The sequence below is a fragment of the Lepidochelys kempii genome, chromosome 9 (genome assembly GCF_965140265.1).
Source record: "Lepidochelys kempii isolate rLepKem1 chromosome 9, rLepKem1.hap2, whole genome shotgun sequence".
Taxonomy (NCBI): Eukaryota; Metazoa; Chordata; order Testudines; family Cheloniidae; genus Lepidochelys; species Lepidochelys kempii.
In genome coordinates this window covers 102,518,254-102,539,814 of record NC_133264.1, presented here as the reverse complement: position 1 = coordinate 102,539,814, position 21,561 = coordinate 102,518,254, and the positions used below count along the sequence as shown (strand labels likewise).

Below are 21,561 nucleotides of genomic sequence, written 5' to 3'. Positions count from 1 at the left end.
ACCAATCCAAGGTTATCTTCATCCAAACTTCTAGAGAAAAGGCAAGTTTCTAATAGAGGGCAAAAGAAAAATGCTCCAAAGGTGGTCCAACCAGGCTCTCAACACTTACATCAAAACTACACCTTAGTAGAAGGTCCAGGTTGCAGAGCAGAAGAGGAGGAGAAGGAAGGTTGAACCATGCAGAACTTCTACCTCTTCCTCAGAGGCTCAGAAGGAGATTGTTGCAATTAGCATTGGGGCTGACGTTTGCGCTTGTAGTTAGGTCCCTGCCTCCGTTGCAGTTTCTTCTGCAATAGGAACACAGAGTCTCAGGGATCAAATAATCACTCTCCTGTCTCTGATGTTGTGGAGAGCCTCATTTGTGCTCCTGCTAAATAAAACTGGTCCCTTCAAAGGGGAGGTCCTCTCTAGCTTTCTGGACCTTCCACAGGAGGTCTTCACAAATAAGGTCAGCTCCCAGACTACTGCACTGGGCAGCACAGCATGGGGAGGAGGCGACCAGCCCTCTGTGGAGATAGAAGTGGTTCGGGACTATGTAGAAAAGCTGGACGAGCACAGGTCCATGGGGCCAGATGCGCTGCATCCGAGAGTGCTAAAGGAGTTGGCAAATGGGATTGCAGAGCCATTGTCCATTATCTTTGAAAACTCATGGCGATCGGGGGAGGTCCCAGAGGACTGGAAAAAGGCTAATGTAGTGCCCATCTTTAAAAAATGGAAGGAGGAGGATCCGGGGAACTACAGACCAGTCAGCCTCACCTCAATCCCTGGAAAAATCATGGAGCAGGTCCTCAAGGAATCAATTCTGAAGCACTTAGAGTAGAGGAAAGTGATCGGGAACAGTCAGCATGGATTCACCAAGGGCAAGTCATGCCTGAGTAATCTAATTGCCTTCTATGACGAGATAACTGGCTCTGTGGATGAGGGGAAAGCAGTGGACGTGTTATTCCTTGACTTTAGCAAAGCTTTTGATATGGTCTCCCACAGTATTCTTGCCAGCAAGCTAAAGAAGTATGGGCTGGATGAATGGACCATAAGGTGGAGAGAAAGCTGGCTAGACCGTCAGGCTCAACGTGTTGCGATCAATGGCTCCATGTCTAGTTGGCAGTTGGTATCAAGTGGAGTGCCCCCAAGGGTCAGCCCTGGGGCCGGTTTTGTTCAATATCTTCATTAATGATCTGGAGGATGGTGTGGATTGAACCCTCAGCAAGTTTGCAGATGACACTAAACTGGGAGGAGTGGTAGATACGCTGGAGGGTAGGGATAGGATACAGGGGGACCCAGACAAATTAGAGGATTGGGCCAAAAGAAATCTGATGAGGTTCAACAAGGACAAGTGCAGAGTCCTGCACTTAGGATGGAAGAATCCCATGCACTGCTACAGACTAGGGACCGAATGGCTCGGCAGCAGTTCTGCAGAAAAGGACCTACGGGTTACAGTGGACGAGAAGCTGGATATGTGTCAACAGTGTGCCCTTGTTGCCAAGAAGGCCAATGGCATTTTGGGCTGTATAAGTAGGGGCACTGCCAGCAGATCGAGGGACGTGATGGTTCCCCTCTATTCGACATTGGTGAGGCCTCATCTGGAGTACTGCGTCCAGTTTTGGGCCCCACACTTTAAGAAGGATGTGGAAAAACTGGAAGGCGTCCAGCAGAGGGCAACAAAAATGATTACGGGACTGGAACACATGACTTATGAGGAGAGGCTGAGAGAACTGGGATTGTTTAGTCTGCGGAAGAGAAGAATGAGGGGGGATTTGATAGCTGCTTTTAACTACCTGAAAGGGGGTTCCAAAGAAGCTGGATCTAGACTGTTCTCAGTGGTAGCAGATGACAGAACAAGGAGTAATGGTCTCAAGTTGCAGTGCAGGAGGTTAGGTTGGATATTAGGAAAAACTTTTTCACTAGGAGGGTGGTGAAGCACTGGAATGCATTACCTAGAGAGGTGGTGGACCCTTCTTCCTTTAAGGTTTTTAAGGTCAGGCTTGACAAAGCCCTGGCTGGGATGATTTAGTTGGGGATCGGTCCTGCTTTGAGCAGGGGGTTGGACTAGACAACTTCCTGAGGTCCCTTCCAACCCTGATATTCTATGATTCTATTCTATGATCCCATATGCCTGAAGCCAGGAAGAATGCATCATTGCAAATGCAATAGTCCTCACTGCCATATCAGAGGCATAGCGAGGAACTTATAACAAGGTTCTCGCTGTGAGTTCGCCTTTAACTCACCCTGATATTCCCTTGACAGTTTATTAAGTAGGCTAGAGAGTCTATCCCAGAGGAGAAAAATCACACTGATGGCAAAGCTTGATAGTTGCGCACCCTCATTTGGAGGCTTGCGGAAGAATAGACCTTATAGTCAAATAGATCTAGGTTTTTGGGATCCTCCCTCAGAATGGTGTTTTCTAGGGGCTCCCTACTTTTTGGGCCTTTCCTGAGCTATCTGTACCAGTAAGAAGCCTGGGGTCGGGTGCTGAGAAAAATCTTTGGATGTTCATTAATCCACATCACAATTCTGTCTGGTGTCGCCATGCAAAGTATAAATCAGTCATTTGTGCTGCTTTTCCTGGGTGTTTTCTGGTGATATATCAAGAGTCTTGTGATCCTATTAAAGATATCCTGGAATACTTTGAATTCATCCTGACAGGCTGAAGGAGATGATTGACCTTCTCATTCAGAAGAACAGGAGGAAATTCCTTGAGGGCTCTAGATCCGAGACACTCTGGTCATCCCCAATATCCAATTCTTCATCTCCTAGCAACTAAAGATAAGAAAGTTGTAGGGCTGCAGAGAGCTGAATTTGTCTACTCAGTGAGGGAGATCTTGGTGGAGTCACGGTAGAGGAAAGCTTCCTGGAATAAGGGGTCATGCCCCAAGAAGACCAGTATGTCTAGGGCTGGTAGGCATACTGGGGTAGAGGGCACATGGGTGAATACCAAGATGGAGGTTCCTTGAGAAACCCTGCCCTCTTTGTCAGTGCTCTAGTGAAATCCTCTCTGGATTTTTCGCTGGACTCCTATTGAGCCACCCACAGTGGAGAGTGAGAATAGGATGAAAAGGAGCTTTTGCTGTGCTCTGGAGAAGACGATGAGACGTAGACTACTTCCAGAGAAGGAGCAGACATGTCCAGGATGCCAGTTCTGTGTGGTATCAGATCAGGTGGAGGCAGAGGGACTGACTGCTTGGAGATGACATCTCTTAAGCATTGCAGTAGAGGAGACTCTGGTACTGGACCTGTGGACAGGCTGGCCAGTATGATGCAAGGCTTCTGTGCCAGGATGCTCGTCTGTGCCAAGAAGGCCGAAGCAGGCACGTAGGATTTTGGCGCTGAGGATGGTGCTGGAGCACATAGTGTCAGCATAATACCAGGGGGAACACAGTCTGTGTGGGTTAAAGGAGTCATCAGTGCAGATTTGCTCTTCAGTGCCAGGGCATTGGGAGGGACACTGAGTTGTGGATCTTAATAGATGACGTCTGAGGAGAAGTCTCTTGCTGGGGTTGGTGAGGGCAATCTGTGCATGACTTCTCTCCTGGAACAGTGCTCCTTGCTCCCTCTCTCTGAGGGAGCAGAGCTAGAGAGAAGTGCGGTCTACGGCAGGAAGCAGTGAGAGAGCTGGAAGTGGAGCCACAGCTGGCCAGTGTCAAGGCAGGATGAGATTGACCTGTTCTGGACTTCTCCAAAGCAGAAATAAGTCTCAGGCTGCTTGAAATCACCATTGGAAACGAATTTAGCCTCACCTCTCTGTTCTTGACAATCCTCTTGGAGAACAAGCACCATAAGGAGCAGTGCTGTGTTACGTGTCCCTCCTGGGCAAATAAGTCATCAGGAATGCCCATCATTTATGGGTATGGCAGAGTCACACAATGGGCACTTCTTGAAGCCTGTGACTTGGGTCTGCCATGATGGAGGCATACCCCTCCTGTGCATGGGGGGAGGGACAAGGAGGGGTGAAGCCAAACTAGTCACAAGTTTCCACTTAAAAGTTATGATTTTTCTTTTCTTTTCTTTTTTTAAGCCAGTGGGCAATTTAACCTAAAGACTAACTAGATCTAACACTACAACAGGAAAATTAAATGAAAGCTATGTCACTTGGGGGATGCAAACACTGCAGGTCTTCCATCTTGCAGTCGTGGGCAGTAATAAGGAACTGAGGGGCAGCTGAGACCATCCTACCCCCTATACGCTTAACTATAGTGGTCACAAGGGTATACAGAGCATGGACATGGCCACAATAGATGCAGCTATTCATAAAGAGTCCAACCTCACATGCCTGGGGCACATGGACACCAAACGTGGAATCTGTGTGAACAATCACTCAAATAACTCCTTATTATCCTTCATACTGCTGGCCATAGGATTTCTAATTGTGCCCTTTTATATATCTATATAGATATAGATATCTATCTATAGAGATATCAGAGGGGTAGTCATGTTAGTCTGGATCAAAGAGTCCTGTGGCACCTTATAGACTAACAGAGGTATTGGAGCATAAGCTTTCGTGGGTGAATACCCACTTTGTTGGATGCATGGAAATTTCCACCACATGCATCCGATGAAGTGGGTATTCACTCACGAAAGCTTATGCTCCAATACGTCTGCTAGTCTATTAGGTGCCACAGGACTCTTTGCCGCTTTTATCTAGAGAGAGAGAGAGAGCGCTGCTTTCACTTCCCCTGTAGGCCATGTTATTTTTTAACCAGTGAGGCCTTCTTTCTCGATTGTGGCTTTTCTTAATCAGTTTTCAATTCTCATGCACATTCTTCTGTTTAAATCCCTTCTCTCAACTGATTTGACTCACAATTGTTCTCAGCTTTGTGGAATTGGTCCTTTTAAGGTACAAAGTATATATGTTACTGATTTGGACTTTATTCTGTTTGCTTATAACAGATGTAATCAAGTCATGATCACTTGCACCAAAGCAACGACTAACTTTTAGTTTTACAATCAGTTCCTCTTTACCTGTCAAGACGAGGTCTAATATAGAATTCCCTTGTGCTGATTGCAACATTTCTTGAGTTAGGAAATGGTCATCTATAAATTTTAGAAATTCCAAGGATGTTTTAGTACTGTCAGCATGAGACATCCAGTGTGTGCCACTCAGACTCTAATCCCCCATGGTCATGCAGTTTTTTCCTCCTCTGTATTATAGACAGGGGCTTAAGAAGCTGGTCATCCCATTCTCTCCCCCGGAAGAAGGATGGTCTGTAGCAGACACAGATTAGTACCCCATCTTGTGCTGTATCTGTTCAGACATTGATCCAGAAACATTCAGGATCATTTCAAGTTGTCAGTGACTTGGAAACAGATAATGCCATTTTTGACATAGAGCGCCACTCTCCCTCCCCTTCTGTCCACTCGATCCTAAATAGGTTATAATCATTGATTTTACCATTCCATCATGCCACCAGGTTTCAGTAATACCAACCAGGTTGAATTTATGCTCCTAAATGAGCAATTGCAACTCTTCTTGTTTATTACCCAGGCTCCTAGTACTCGTGTACATACAGCCAATTAACACATGACAGCATTGCAAGGCATGGAGCTGGCACAGTACAAACTGAACAGAAAGCAGGCTTCAAACGGAGACATTTTTTCTTCCCTGTTCAGAAAAGTGATTTACATCTGTTCCCAGTGACACCACTACTCAGTCTTTCTCTAGTTTTCGGGAAATCCAATAGCCACTCAAGATTGCAGTTGAGTTTCTCCTACAAGTCAGATGCCAGTCCCCCCATCTAATACAAAACAGCACTGGCCTTAAAGTGAGCAAGTTCGGTTTGGGAGCAGGTAAGAAGTTTTCTACCAGACTGGATGTGAACTAGACAAGGAATTGCTGATTTATGACACCCATACAACAGAGGGGTTCACAAATTAGAGAGTCTGCCATGGTAAAGCAAAACAATGGAAGGGAAAGTGATCAAAACTAGTTTCAAGGACTCCCTCAGCTGACAGCACGTACTCAGGATTGAAATCTAATTGCTTAAAGTCAAATTTCAGAAGTTATTCACATGGAGTAGCCTCACTGGTATCATTATGGCATGTGAGCTCTGTGAAACTTAGACCAGGCCAAGATATGGCTGCTGCAGATCTAAGATTCCATGTAACGCAATGGCAACTCTAGTCCTTTTCCTTGTACAGCCCTTCGTGATGTACATGATCCAGAGAGAAAAAATGGTTACCTACTTTTTGTAATTGTTACTCTTCAAGATGTGTTGCTCATGTCATTCCGTTCTAGGCGCGTGCGCGCCCAGGTGCACAGGTGTTGGAGGGGTTTTTGCCTTAGGGCCAGCTGTGGCGCTCTCTGGTGTGGTAAATCAGGTGCTGCCTGCCCTACGCCCTCTCAGTTCCTTCTTGCCGGCAGCTCCGACAGAGGGGCAGGAGGGCGGGAAATGGAATGGATGTGAGCAATACAGCTCCAAGAACAACAGTCACAAAAAGGTAGATAACTGTTTTTTCTTCTTCAAGTGCTTGCTCGTGTCGATTCCATTCTAGGTGGCTCACAAGCAGTATCTATGGAGATGGGCTCAGAGTTCACCGCTTTGTGGCTTGCAGTTCTACTCTATCAAAGCCAGCATCGTCCCAGGCCTGCTGGGTAAGCACATAGTGGGACATGAAGGTATGGAACGACGACCAGGTGGCTGCCCCACAGATGTCCAGAATAGGCACTTCGGCCAAAAAGGCTGCCAAAGAGGCCTGCGCGCTGGTCGAGTGGGCGGTGACGATCACCAGGGGCAGTGATCGCTTCACTTCACTTGATCATGGCAAAAGCAAATGCAGGCTGTGATCCCGGAAGAAATTCTTTGAACGGAAACAGGATGAACTTTCACTCTGTTGGCCACGGCAATGAATAATTGTGTTGACTTACAGAACAGCTTGGTCCTGTCAATATAGAAAGCCAGAGCTCGTCTGACGTCCAAGGCATGCAGCCCGCACTCCTCCTCTGACTTACGCAGCTTCGGAAAGAAGACGAGTAAGTAAATATTTGGGCTTGAACGAAACTGGGAGACCACCTTGGGAAGGAAAGCCTGGACCTTGTCCTTGTAGGAGACCGTGTAAGGCAGTTACGAGGTAAGCACCCAAATGGCAGATACCCAGCAGGCCGACATCACAATGACCAGGAACGCAACCTTCCAGAAGAGGAGAAGGAGACAGCAGGAAGCCAGAAGCTCGAAGGGGTGACCCGTGAGCCGCGACAGCACCAGATTTAAGTCCCAAAGGTTAGGGAACAGGATCCCTAATGTGCGAGTAGAGGCACTCCAGGCCCTTAAGGAATCTGGCCGTGATATCCTGAGAGAAAACCGACCTGTCTTCGAGCAGTGGGTGGAAGGCCAAGATGGCTGCTCGATGGACTTTGACTGATGAAAGGAACAAGCTCTGGAGCTTGAGATGCAAGAGGTAGTCTAGTATGAGCTGCAACGGGGCTCACTTGGCACAGACGCCCTTATCCACCATCCAGCAGGTGAATAGCTTCCATTTGGACAGGTAGCTCGCCGTGGTGGAGGGCTTTCTACTGCCCAACAAGACTCGCTGGACCTCAGATGAGCACTGCCGCTCTTGAGCGTTCAGGCACACAGCAGCCAAGCCATCAGATGTAGCGTCGCCAGGTTCAGGTGCAGGAGAGTGCCGTGGTTCTGGGGCAACAGGTCTGCCCTGAGCAGCATCCGGAACAGGGTTGCAACTGAGAGGTCCAGCAGAGTGCTGAACCAGTGTTAGTGCGGCCATTCCAGCGCTATGAGGATGCTCTTTGCCCTGTCCTGCTTGATCTTCATAAGGACTCTGGGCAGCAATGGCACTGGAGGGAAGGCGTACATCAGGGCCCCCGACCATGAGAGCAGGAAGGCATCCAACAGAGATCCTATGTCCCTGCCCTGGAACGAGCAGAAGACGTGGCATTTTCTGTTCTGCCTGGATGTGAATAGGTCCACCTGGGGAGTTCCCCACCAGTGGAAGATCATAGAATATCAGGGTTGGAAGGGACCTCAGGAGGGCATCTAGTCCAACCCTCTGCTCAAAGCAGGACCAATCCCCAACTAAATCATCCCAGCCAGGGCTTTGTCAAGCCTGACCTTAAAAACTTCTAAGGAAGGAGATTCCACCACCTCCCTAGGATAGAACTGACCACCTCCGGGTGAAGGGACCATTCGTGACAAGATGAGAATGTCCTGTTGAGGAGAGTTGCCCAAGCATTCCTGGCCCCTGGGCGATGAGCGGCCATGAGATGGATGTCATGCTGCAGAGCTGCAGTGCTTCCTGGCAGAAGGCAGACGATCTGTCACCCCCCTGCTTGTTAATATAGAAGACCGTGACCGTGTTGCCCATTAGGACCTGAACCACCCTGCCTTGTATGTGAGGTGGAAAGGCTTGGCAGGCTAGGCGAACAGCCCTGAGCTCCCTGACATTGATGTGCAGAGACCAATCGTGAGTGGACCAACAGCCTTGAGTACTGAGACCGCCCAGGTCAGCTCCTAACCCAGGTCCGAAGCATTGGAGACAAGAGTCACCAATGAGACTGGGGCCGCAAAGGGAACTCCTTCCAGCACCAATGCGGGATCTTGCCACCAGGTAAGTGGAGACAGTATGCTATCCAGAATCCTGATCACCCAGTCCATACTGCACTGGTTAGGGATATAGACCGACGCCAGCCACGCCTGTAGGGGGCCTGAGGTGGAGTGGCATGTGCCGAACCACATAAGTGCATGCTGCCATGTGACCCAACAATCTCAGGCATGTGCGAGCAGTGGTGAGTGGCTGGGCACACAGAAACGAGATGAGGTGCACCATGGCTTGGAACCAAGTTTTGCGGAGGAAGGCTCTGGCTCGAGTGGAGTCGAGTATCGCCCCAATGAATTCTATACCTTGCACTGGGGTGAGGGTCGACTTTTTGTCATTTATTAATAGGTCCAGATCGTGGCAGGTGGAACAGACGAGGTCGAGATGCCTCCACACCTGATCCGAGGACTGGCCCCTTATCAACCAGTCGAAGTACGGGTAGATTTGGACCTACTGACGTTGCAGGTAAGCGGCCACTGGCACTATACACTTGGTGAACGCTCTCAGAGCAGACAAGAGACTGAAGGGCATCACTGTGAACTGGAAATGGTGCTGGCCCAACGTGAAACGGAGGAAACGCCGGTGCCCCGGGAATATGGAAGTACATGTCCTTTAAATCAAGGGCAGCATACCAGTCTCCCAGATCCAGGGAGGGGATGATGGAGGCCAGGGAGACCATATGAAACTTTAACTTTTTGAGAGACTTGTTGAGGAAGTTAGCTCTGACAATAGCCCTGTTCCCTCAAAAGGGAGGTTCTGGAGGGTGGATTGCATCTCCTGGGACAGGCTGGAGATCTGTAACCAGGAGCTACACCTCATGGCTATTGCAGAGGTGAAACCGAGTCCATGGCATCCCAGGCCATCTGGAGAACACCTCTGTCTACCGCCTTGCCCTCTTCCACCAGAATGGAGAACTCCTATGCCTGATCCTGTGGGAGGCTCTCTTTGAACTTGTCAATGGAGTCCCACAGGTTGAAACTGTATCTGCCAAGTAGGGCCTGATGATTAGAGACCCTGAATTGGAGGCTTGCTGTTGAATAAATCTTTCTGCCAAATAAGTCCAGCCTCTTGGCATCCTTATTTTGGGGGTGCCACTCGCCTGGCCCTGCCAGGCCCTTTCATTGACAAAGGACACAACCAGGGACCCTGCAGGAGGGTGCGTGTATAGATATTCAAACCCCTTTGTGGGGACATAGTACTTCTTTTCCGCCTTTTTGGATGTGGGCGGAACGGCAGATGGGGTCTGCCACACTGACTTGTCGACCTTTAGGACCCCAGGGTGAACAGGCAATGCGACCTGGGCAATGCGTCTGAGCCAGTGTCTTGGCAGGATCCACCATGTGGCCAGGTGTCTGTGGTGCCGGTCAGCCTAACTGTTCTTCAGCCGCCTGAGATGCAGATGGCCCTGCGATGGGCCGGGACCTCTTACTGCTCCCCGGAGTCAGAGGCAGGTCCACAGCGATACCCCCTAGAGCCTGTGTTGCGGGCACAAGGCCTAACTCAGGTCCTTTGCCCAAAGTTCCCTTGCGCGGTGCCTGCGAACCAGTCGACTCAGACTGCTTCTTCGGTACTGGCGAGGGGGGACGGTGCCAATCCCAGGGCCAGCGCTGCACTGTGTGCCGACGCTGAAGTACCAGGTGTGGAATCCGAGCGTGAGGGCTCCAATGCCAGGCGCAGAGCAGCCTCCATGAGGAGGGCCCGCAATCAAACATCCCGCTCTTTCTGAGTCGGGGATGAAAGTTTTTGCAGATCCGGCCCTTGTCTTTTCGATGGGACTCCCCCAGGCACTTCAGACAACTCTCAGGATGTCACTGATGGGCATCGGCTGGCTGCACACAGAACACGGCTGGAAGCCTGGGAAGAGGGGCATGCCCCCCTGCTGGACAAAGTCCCAGCGGGGACTCTAACTACTAAACTACTACTAACACACCTAACAGCTAACTAATCACTGACTAAATAATAAAGGAGAACACCTAAACAGCGAAGAACGGCTAATGCCCTTGCTAAGCAAGGCCAAGCGCTCCAACCAACCGTCATGGGCGGTAAGAAGGAACTGAGGGGGCGCAGGGCCGGCAGTGCCTGATATACCGCCGCATGGGAGCGTTACTCCAGGGGGCGCCACAGCCGGCCCTACGGATACCGCTAAGGCAGAAATCTCCGACAGCTGTGCACGTGGGCACACACACACCTAGATGGAACCGACATGAGCAAGCACTCGAAGAAGAAAGCAGAATTTCCCACCAATAATGAAATCAGTCAAGTAGTTTCTAAATTCATGCACATTTAAAATGTGCTGCTCATCTACTTGACTTGGGCTGAGCCTCCCCTACTAAACCCACCTATCAAGGCCCCTGCTAGCCAGAGTATCTCCTAACATACTCACTTCTTGTGGATCTTAGAAAGTGGTGAGAGCAGTGGAGAAGGGAAGGGTTCAGCAGGCTGTCAGAAGGACAGGGGAAAGAAGGGCAGCACAGGACTTGGGCACTGCCTGGATGGCGCCCAGGACCTATTAGACTTGAGAGCCAGGACAACGCTGCAAAGGGCACATAAAAAGTGAGCGGCTCTCCCTGAAACTCAACAAAAACACAGGATGCAGGTGAGCAAGCCCAGCTGTAGAACTTGCCGAGCTTCCAGGAATGCCCCAACCTGATGTGCAAGAGCCACTTTACATCACTTCAAGTAACCCTCCTTCTCATGCTCCCTCCTCTTTGCCCCCAGCAAACACATAGGGGACTACTGACTCCATCTCACCCTGGGGGAGGGGCACGGTGGTGGTATCAGCACCCTACAGAATACACAGAGCCTGCGCTCTCCGAAACCAGAGTACCAGTCAGCTCTGTTCAGCAGCTTCTAATTCTTAGCACCAATACGTGGCAAAAATGTGCCCAACTTCTTTGAAACAGCGGAAGAGAACATCCACCAAACCTGAACAGGCAGAGGGAGAGCCCTGTCAGCTGCCGGGACCAGGGACAGGGTGGGGCGCGAGAGCCAGATTTACCTGCTGACAGATACTCCTCAAGACATACTTGGCATAAATATCCAGGCTGGCCGTCTCTATGGACACTGTCCGGCCAGCAGGCTTCTTGGCACCCAGCTCATCTTCCATGAGGTCATCCACCCCTCCAGGGTGGGAAAAGCCAGAGCCTTTCAACTCTGCATCCCCTGTAACCAAGAGCAAAGGGTCACCTAATGCAACAGTAACAAAAACCAGAGCCATCCACACAATGGATACTGAACTTGAATAAGATTTACTCCTGGCCCCAGAGCTCAGCAGAAGCCGCCCCCATGTCCCTGCCACGGCTCCACGGCCCCAGAGCTCAGTGCAGACCGTCCCCATGTCCCAGCTACTGTCCCATGGCCCCAGAGCTCAGCGCAGGGCACCCTGTCCCCATCCCCAACCAACACCCCTCGGCCAGAGAGCTCAGCGCAGGCCAGCCTCATCCCTGCCAGCTACCAACTCTTGGGCAGGGAGACCCATGCAGCCCACAAACGCCCCAGGGAGAGAGCTTAGCACAAGCCAGACATTTCTTCATCACACAGATCTCATCTACCCCTCCTATTACTCCTGTCAGAATTCTACGCCCCTCCAGGGGCAAAGAATTCATATGGCCCGCATTTTTCTGTGCCCCCCGTGCAGAAAAATGCAAAAAAAATTTTGCTGGGGGACACACACCTCTTCCCCAGCAGCGCGTTTGTTCCAGCGTGCCTGGAGCAGCCTCAGAGATGGGGAAGGGGAGTTGGGCATGCATGCCTGCATGGTTGATCACCTGGGGGAGGGTGGGGGTGGTGGCTGGGCATGCGTGCCAACAAGCAAGAGAGAGACACTCTATCCCTCTTGCTTGCTACTGCAGCTCGCTGATGTGGAAGGGTAGGGCTTTTTATTATGCAGGAGGCAGAAATGTAGCAGCCTGGCTACATAGTAACATTGTCAATGTTCCTTTTGTTAGTTAACTGTTCCCATTCTCAGTCAATTCCTCCAGGACCATAAAACCTAGGAAAGTTTTAAGGCCCCTACATTGCAAGAGTGATGTAAAGCCTTATAAATGACAGTAAGGGAATCAGCTAGGAAGATCTAGGTGCTCTCTCACTTTTTTCCTGTGCCAAAGTGGCACAATGGGATTAGATTACAGCTCAGAATTTATTTTACTTGCCCATTTAAAAGGAAAGGAAAGGAAAGGAAGAAGACTTTGAGGGCAAATAAAACATTTATCAAGCAGTCAATAAAATGTCAGGACAACCAGAACCAAGCACTTCCCAGAGTTCCCAGCCAGGTCCAGGACGACGATGAGCAAAACTGTATGACTTTCAGGTGTGAAAGCCTGAGCAATTTAAAATGACATTCTACTTTTTTTTTCCCCCACGCTGTTTGTTCTGTAAAGTAATTTAAATGAAAATCCAGGATTATAACCGGAATGCAGGGTGTTAATTACCAAGTGCTTGTAACTTCACTTTCATGTGTTTAAGAAATGCTGAATAGTTATTGTGACTTTTTCTTGTATTGTAGTTTAAATAAATTACCAGAATAATTGAAACTGGTGTGATTGTGCTGCATTATTTTGACAAATAAAATATGCAGAATTTTGCAGAATTTTTAATTTTTTGGCACAGAATTTTGACTTTCTTGGCACAGAACCCCCCGGACTACTCCTATTTAGTCATCATATCTCTCTCGCAGTCCAATACTCTGTAGCACACACACACTTCCTGCACTCCGCCTGCTCCCGCAACACTCTTTGTCTCCCTCTCACAGGTCCAGTCTAGGATAAGGTACATACCCAGCACAAAGACAGCCTTCAGTACCGCAAAGACTGCTCCATCCACAATTCGGTTCTGGGAAGCAGCCAGCAAGTGGCGGTCACAGGAGGAACGAATTCCCACTGTGGGCTTATCTGCAGAGAGGACAAAGGAAAAGGGTAAATCCCAGCACGTGAGAAAGACCCAGGCTCCAGAGCCACCCAAATCACACACTCTCCAGCGCAGCAGACCGAGGGCCAGCAGTTCTGGCTCTGCTACTGGCTCACTGGGCCAGTTTGGCGCTATTCATTTCCCCATCTGTAACATGGAGCCAATTACATTTGTCTACGCCCAAGAGTGGGGATGTCTCTGAACTCCTTGGCTGACAGACTACTCAAAGGCAAAGTGTTATGCAGCACTGGACCACCCCAGTGTAACACAGCCATAAAATTCACAGGGATGACCAGGAAGCAATGTCTGTGCAACGAAGTCCAGACTTCAGCACAACTCTAACGTGGGCATCAGCCACATTTGGAGGAGTGGGGGACAACAGTAAAGATGATGAGCCATGGATGGAGCCCTGCAGGACTGGTTCTGCCCCAAACAGAAAGGGATGTCAAACCAGGCAAGTCTGAGACATTACAGAGGAGTGCGTGGCAGCCCTAGGACAGGAGAGGAGCCAGCAGCAAGTCAATGAAGAGAGGTTCATACGCTGGGGCCAGAATGAAACCCAGATGCTGCTGCTGTGGGGACAGCTCCCAGCCCCTCTGCTCAGACTCGGAGCCAGAGGGTTAGCATGCCTGGGCCACACGGGGGTGTTTAAAGGGGGAGGACAGGCAGATTGCAGAGTTTGGGGAAGCAGAGGAGAGGGGTTTGTCAATGAGATAATACAGAGGGCAGGGCAGAGATGGGAGTCGAGGGGGAAGAAGCTGCTCTCTGCAGGCACTGTAGGGTGTCAGGAAGGAGCAGGAGGAGTAGGGGTTGCTGCCAGTTATGGCATGGAAGATTCACAAATTATAAGGCCAAAAGGGACCATTGTGATTATCTAGTCTGACCGCCTGTATAACACAGGCCAGAGACCTGCCCTGAATTAATTTCTATTTGAACTAGAGGTCTTTTAGAGAAACAACCAATCTTGATTTAAAACGTCTAGTGGAGAATCCACGACAACCCTTGGTACAGTGTTCCAATGGTTAATTACCCACACTGCTAAAATGTACACCTTACTTCCAGTCTGAATTAAAGTCTAACTTCAACCTCCAGCCATTGGATCATTTTATACTTTTGTCTGGTACATCGAAGAGCGTCTTTATTATAAAATTTCTCTTCCCCATGTAGGTCCTTACAGACTGTCAGCAAGTCACCCCTCACCTTCTCTTTGTTCATCTAAAACTGAGCTCCTTGAATATATTACTATCAGGCATGTTTTTCAATCCTTCATTTATTCTCATGGCTCTTCTCTGAACCCTCTGCAATTTATGTCGTCTTTCTTCAATCAAGGACACCAGAACTGGACACAGGATTCCAGCAGCTGTTGCCCCAGTGCCAAATACAGAGGTTATAGAGCCTCTCTAATCTGAGTCCCCTGGAAAGAAGGAAACGGCAGGTTCCAATGGGGCCAGTTGATTGCAGGCACAGGACATCAGAAGAACTGCAGAGAGCAACACAAGGGGCTGGGTAGGCTGAAGAATCTGGTGCTAGAAGTAGGGAGTGACATATGCAGGTGAGGATGGAGTAGACTCTGGCACTGATGTCAGGCTGCACGAGACCCTGGCTGACAAACTCTTCAGCACTTACCGTAATGTCCGGGACAGAGCAAGGGCCACATCAACCCACAGCACAGCAAGGTTGTTGTCCTGTTTACACTGGGGCCCAGTGGTTGATGGTCCAGAGGGAGGAGACCCCTCCTGCACATGCTTGGCTAACCACACAGTGACACACAGGGGGAAGCTGTACAAATGGGTTCCCCATTCATCCCCTTTTCTAGGGCATGGGACTACCCAGCAGAAGGCTAGTCTTGCCTTGCCCAGGGTGAGACAAGGCTTTCTAGGACAGCACCAGAAGCTCCTCCTCTTGGATCCAGTGAGCACAGGCAGCCCACAGGCTCACAGTGTTTGCTCTGGGAGAAGGCTTCTGTACCCAGCTCACTTACTGCCATCCTGCTGGCACGGGTTCAGCTGTGGGGTCTTAAATAGATGTAGCAAAATCCGACAGGTCAGACGGGCCCCTGGTTCCGAGTCCTGTTCGCTGCAAGCTACAGAAAGCAAAGGAATCAATGGAGATTTCACAGGAGCAGAGCTTACCTCTACCGTCCAGCCGCTGGCCCTAACTTCTGCACTAGAGTGGCCTGCACTCTGCCTGAAGGAGGGAGGAGGGCATATTGCAATTAATATGCAAATAAGCAATGCAATCAGTACAGGTTCCCCAGGCCTCAATTGCTACATGACATTCAATGTATTCTAAGCTTCTCCTACCTACTCAGCTTCACTGTGTTGCAGCCGGGGGCTGAAATCATCAGGGCAAAGCTGGAGGGTCAGACAACTGAGGCAAGGGCAGAGGGTTTTGGAGCTAGGAAGCCCCAGGAGGAGGGAGGGGATGAGCATATTAGTGGACGTTCCTGTTAAATGATCAGCAATCAGAGTGAACTATGTCAAGAATGAAAAGTACATTATTAGGTTTCAGAATTAAACACCCAGAGTGAGGCATATGGGGTAGTTCATACCTCTCTGAGCTCTTATTTGGGACTGTCTGCAGACTGCAGCACACAGTATAGCATTGGTAGAGCCCTGCGTGGATACAAAATTTGTATCCACATCCAATCCGCGATCTGCAATTATCATCCAGGAATATAAAGCAGATATCCGTGGATTTGCAGGGCTCTATTAACAGCTCCACAGGTCACCACGCACCAGTGACACAAGGCTGTGCCAAGCCCCAACCGCCCTCTCACTTCTCCACAAAGATCTCCTGCCTCACTGACCGCTCCACCCCCGTGTACCTCCTGCCCTACTCTAGGCAGGTAGGCTATACTCCTGGGCGCTCGTGTGCTGCGCAGCACTGCCCCCCTCATTCCCCCCCAGTGGGGGGCTTGGACACCCCTACACAGCTGGAGCGACTCTAATGCAAGCAGACCCAGCCGGGACTGGCAGTAGTGATGACTACTTAGCTCACTGTGCAGGAGCACATGGTCACACTCCCTTCTGGGAGTTGTAGTTTACCTCCTCCGTCTGAACAAGCTGTGGACTACAACTCCCAGAATGCCCAGCGGGCTAGTGCCTGTTGCCTGACTCCAGAGAGACAAGCTAGAGCCTCGCAGCTGGGTGACAGCTGCTCTGTTCAGCTGAGTGTGCGCTGCAGAGCCCTGTGCAGGTACGAGACTTGTACCCGCATCCGAGCCATGATCTGCAAAAATGGTCGGTGGATATCAGCAGATTGGCAGGGCTCTGGGCACTAGGTAAGAACATAAGAATGGCCACAGTGGGTCAAACCAAAAGTCCATCTTTCTAGCCAGTATCTTGTCATCTGACAATGGCCAGTTGTGGCACTCTGTACCTCAAAGCAGTACCCTGGAACCCTCATATTCACCTGTGTCATAGAACTATGATATATTTCATTCAAAACGTGCCATATAAGATATCATATGAAAAGTCATGTTTCTGCTGAAACCCATTGTTCTGTCCAAATATGTATATAGTTAGTGTGTATGAAGTTATGAGATTTCGCTATAAGGTTGTTAATGAAATATGTTGTAATTTTGCTAGTTACAACAAAGGAGGTGATCCACACCCAGGAAGGTGTTAAACACCAATTACTCAGCAGGGGAGTTGTAAACAAGGTATTTACAATACCGTAAAAGGGCAGCACAAGCATCACACAATGGGGAATTGTTCAACTCTGGCTCAGCAAAGCCCACCAGGACATATCTGGGCTAGTGTTTTCCAGGCACATGGACTGAGGATATAAAAGAGGGGACTGTATCATCATGCTTTTGCCTTTCTCTTCCGCCACCTATGATGGAATCAACAAGAGAATGCTGAAAAGAAAAAGACTTGAACGGAGGAGGCTGATCCCAGGCTTAAAGGGAAAGCCTATGTATTAAGAACTGTAACATCTAGTGGGGTGAGAAAACTGCTTGATCGAAATACTAACTGGTGTAAGAAAGTTTAAGATTTAGACTCTGCACTTACCTTTTATTTTCTTTGGTAACTATCTCTGAGCTTTTGTGCCTACCAATTATAATCACTTAAAATCCTTCTGTAGTTAATAGATCTGTTTTATATTTTACCTAAAACAGTGGTGTTTCCTTGAAGTGCTTGGGAAATCTCAGCTCAGTTTACAAAGGCTAGTGTGTGTCCTCTCCACATTGAGGGAGGAGCAGACTGGGTAATGAACTTACCCAGGTTTCTGACCAGGGAAGACGGTATATCCGGAGTGCAAGGCTGGGGGCTTGGGAAATCTGCTGGTTCCTTTCTCTGTGTGATTCGTGAGTGGCTCAGCTAGATTGCATGAAAGCTCCCTGAGTGTGGGGTAAGTGATAACAGCGCCTGGAGGGGTTTGCTGCTTGTCACTAACAAAGCATTGTGAGAGACAGTCCAGGCTGGAGAGTTAAGGGGGCAGAGCAGTACCCCAGTTCCAGATTGTACTCCAGGGATCCAGTCACACCAATGCCAGATGCTTCCGACAGAATGAACAGAACAGGGCAGTTATTGCATGATCCATGCCCTATCATCCAATTCCAACTTCTGGCAGTCAGAGGCTAGGGACGCCCAGACCATGTGGTTGTGTCTCTGACCATCTTGGCTAATAGCCATTGATGGACCTGTCCTCTAATTCTTTTGTGAACCCAGTTTTACTTCTAGGCTTCATAGCACCCCCTAGCAATGAGTTACACAGGTTGACTGTGTGTGGTGTAAAGAAATTCCTCGTGTTTCCTTTAAACTTCCTGCCTATTAATTTTATTGGGTGACCCCTAGTTCTTGTGTTATGTGAAGGGGTAAATAACACGTCCCTAGTCACTTTCTCCCCCCCAGGCATGATTGTATAGACCTCCGTCCTCTTCCCCCCTTGGCCATCTCTTTTCCATGCTGAACAGTCCCAGTCTTCTTAATTTCTCCACATGTGGAAGCTGCTCCACCTCCTTCATCATGTTTGTTGCCCTTCTCTGCACCTTTTCCATTTCTAATATAGCTTTTTTAAGATGGGGTGACCAGAACTGCATGCAGTGTTCAAGGTGCGGCCATACCATGGATCTATATAGTGACATTATGATATTTACTGTCTTATTAGTTATCCCTTTCCTAATGGTTCCTAACATTCTGTTAGCACTTTTGACCACCGCTGCACATTGAGGGGATGTTTTCAGAGAACTAACCAAATTGACTCCATGATCTCTTTCTTGAGTGGTAACAACTAATTTATATCCTATCATTTTGTACTGTGACAAGGCTCTGTCCTTGCCTCCATGGGTCCCGTGTTTCCTGGCGGATTTCGCTAGCCTCAGAGGCTCACTGTGACGCTCCACGTAACCCTTCTCTCTCTAGAGACAAGGGTCACAGTCTACTGAGCCATTTTCATCATAAGCCAGCAAGGGGGGTGAGGAGAAGTTATCCTTCCTTGCACAGTCTCTGTTGTCTCCCAGTCTCAGTGATTAATCAGGGGGCAAAGGTGGGGGGGGGAGCCCGGGCCCACCCTCTACTCCGGGTTCCAGCCCAGGGACCCTAATAGTATCAGCTATGGTAGCTGACCTTTTAGAAACATGACATGTACAATTCCCTGGCTACTTCCCCCACAGCAGCCCTCACTTCCTCAAGCTCCACTTCACCCTTACCTCAGGGCCTCCTTCCTTGTGCCTGACATGGTGTGTACTACTCAGCCTCTCCAACAGTGCAACTTCCTCCCACAGCTCCTGACATGCACACCCACCTGACTGGCTGGGAAGCTTTTAACTAGTTTCAGCCAGCCCCTGATTGGCTTCAGGAGTCCCAATCAACCTAGCCTTCTCCCTGCCTTCTGGAAAGTTCTTAATTGGCCCCAGGTGTCTTAACTGACCTGGAGCAGCTTCCATTTCACTTAACCTGGTACCAGGGATTTGTTTAGCCTAGAGCTAATATATCTATCTCCCACTACTTTTCTATAGCCATCTGGCCTTGCCCCGTCACAGTACGTATTGTTGGGATTATGTTTTCCTATGTGCATTACTTTGCATTAATCAGCAATGAATTTCATCTGCCATTTTCTTGCCCAGTCATCCCATTCTGTGAGATCATCTTTGTAACTCTTCACAATCTGCATTGGACTTAACTATCTTGAGTAATTTTGTATCATCTGCAAACTTTGCCACTTCATTGTTTACCCCTTCATCAGATCATTTAGGAATATGTTGAACAGCACTGGTTCCAGTACAGACCCCTGCAGGGCACCATTATTTACCTCTCTCCATTCTGAAACGGACCATTTATTCCTACCCTTTATTTCTGGTCTTTTAACCAATTACATGAGAGGACCTTCCCTCTTACCCCATGACTGCTTACTTTGCTTCAGAGCCTTTTGTGAGGGACCTTGTCAAAGTCTTTCTGAAAATCTAAGTACACCGTGCACTGCATCACCTTTGTCCACATGTATGCTGACTCCCTCGAAGAATTCTAATAGGCTGGTGAGGCATAATTTCCCTTCACAAAAGCCATGTTGACTTGTCCCCAAGAAATTGAGTTCATCTGTGTGTCTGATAATTCTCTTCTTCAGTATAGTTTCAACCAATTTGCTTGGGACTGAAGTTAGGCTGACCAGCCTGTAATTGCCAGGATCGCCTCTGGATCCTTTTTTAAAAATTGGTGTCACATTAGCTATCCTCTTTCAGTCATTTGGTACAGAAGCTGATTTAAGAACTAAGTTATGTACCACAGTTAGTAGTTCTGCAATTTCATTTTTGAGTTTCTTCAGAACTCTTGGGTGATACCATCTGGTCCTGGTGGCTTATCACTGTTTAATTTATCAGTTTGTTCCAAAACCTCCTCTATTGTCACCTGAATCTGGGTCAGTTCCTCAGATCTGTCACCTAAAAAGGATAGCTCAAGTGTGGGGATCTCCCTCACATCCTCTGCAGTGAAGACCAAAGCCAAGAATTCATTTAGCTTCTCCACAATGGCCTTATTGTCCTTGAGTGCTTCTTTAGTGCTTCCATCATCCAATGGCCCCACTGATTGTTTGGCAGGCTTCCTGCTTCTTATATATTTTTTTACATTTTTTGCTGTTAGTGTGTCTTGTACTAGTTGCTTTTCAAATTCTTTTTTGGCCTGCCTAATTATACTTCTACATTTGACTTGCTAAAGTTTATGCTCTTTCCCATTTCCCTCAGTAGAATTTGACTTCCAATTTGTAAAGGACGGCTTTTTGCCTCTAACCGCCTCTTTTACTCTCTTGTTTGGCCAGGGTGGCTTTTTTCTGGTCCTCTTACTACTTTTTTTTAATTTGGCCTATACATTTAATGTGAGCCTCTGTTAGGGTGGTTTTAAATAGTTTCCACGCAGCTCGCAGGCATTTCTTTCTAATGACTGTTCTTTTCAATTTCCACAGAACTTGCTTCCTCATCTTTTAGTAGTTCCCCTTTTTTAAGTTAAATGCTGCTATGGTGGGCTTCTTTGGTATTTTCCCCCTCCCAAGGATGTTAAATTTAATTACATTATGGTCGCTATTATGGAACAATTCAGCCACATTCACCTATTGGACCAGATCCTGTGCTTCACTCACATTGAAAACTGCCTTTCCCCTTGCAGGTTCCAGAACTAGCTGCTCCAAGAAGCAGTCATTAACAGTGTCTAGACATTTTATCTCTGCATCCCATCCTGAGGTGACATGTACCCAGTCAATATGGGAATAGTTGAAATCCCCCATTATTAGTGAGTTCTCTATTTTTAATCACCTCACTAATTTCCCTGAGCATTTCATGATCACCATCACCATCCTGGTCAGGTGGTACATAATGTATTCCTACTGTTATAATCGTATTATTCAAGCAGGGAATTTCTATCCATACAGATTCTATGGTATAGTTTGATTCATTTAAGATTTTTACTATACTTGTCTCTGTGCTTTCTTTCACAGGTAGTGCCACTCCCCGACCGGCATGACCGATTCTGTCATTCCTACATATTTTGTACCCTTGTATTGCCGTGTCCTATTGATTATCCTCATTCCAACAAGTTTCTGTGATGCCTATTATTTTAATATTCTCATCTAACACCAGGCACACGAATTCACCCAGCTTATTTAGACTCCAGCAATATA

The 21,561-nt window shown here is 48.5% G+C and overlaps 1 protein-coding gene across 5 annotated transcripts in view; it reads right to left on the bottom strand.

Annotated features, from left to right (window-relative positions):
• MED12 (mediator complex subunit 12) overlaps positions 1 to 21,561 on the bottom strand; it is a 77,317-nt gene that overhangs the window by 29,696 nt on the left and 26,060 nt on the right. For all 5 annotated transcript variants that reach the window (XR_012160650.1, XR_012160651.1, XR_012160652.1 and 2 more), the window contains exons 24-26: positions 15,431 to 15,532; positions 13,320 to 13,433; positions 11,543 to 11,706 (exon numbers count right to left, since the gene is read on the bottom strand). Coding sequence is in view for 2 of the 5 variants with exons in the window: in XM_073358645.1 (XP_073214746.1) it covers positions 11,543 to 11,706; positions 13,320 to 13,433; positions 15,431 to 15,532 (380 nt within the window). In the remaining 3 variants the exon portion in view is untranslated. The remainder of the gene's footprint in view (positions 1 to 11,542; positions 11,707 to 13,319; positions 13,434 to 15,430; positions 15,533 to 21,561) is intronic.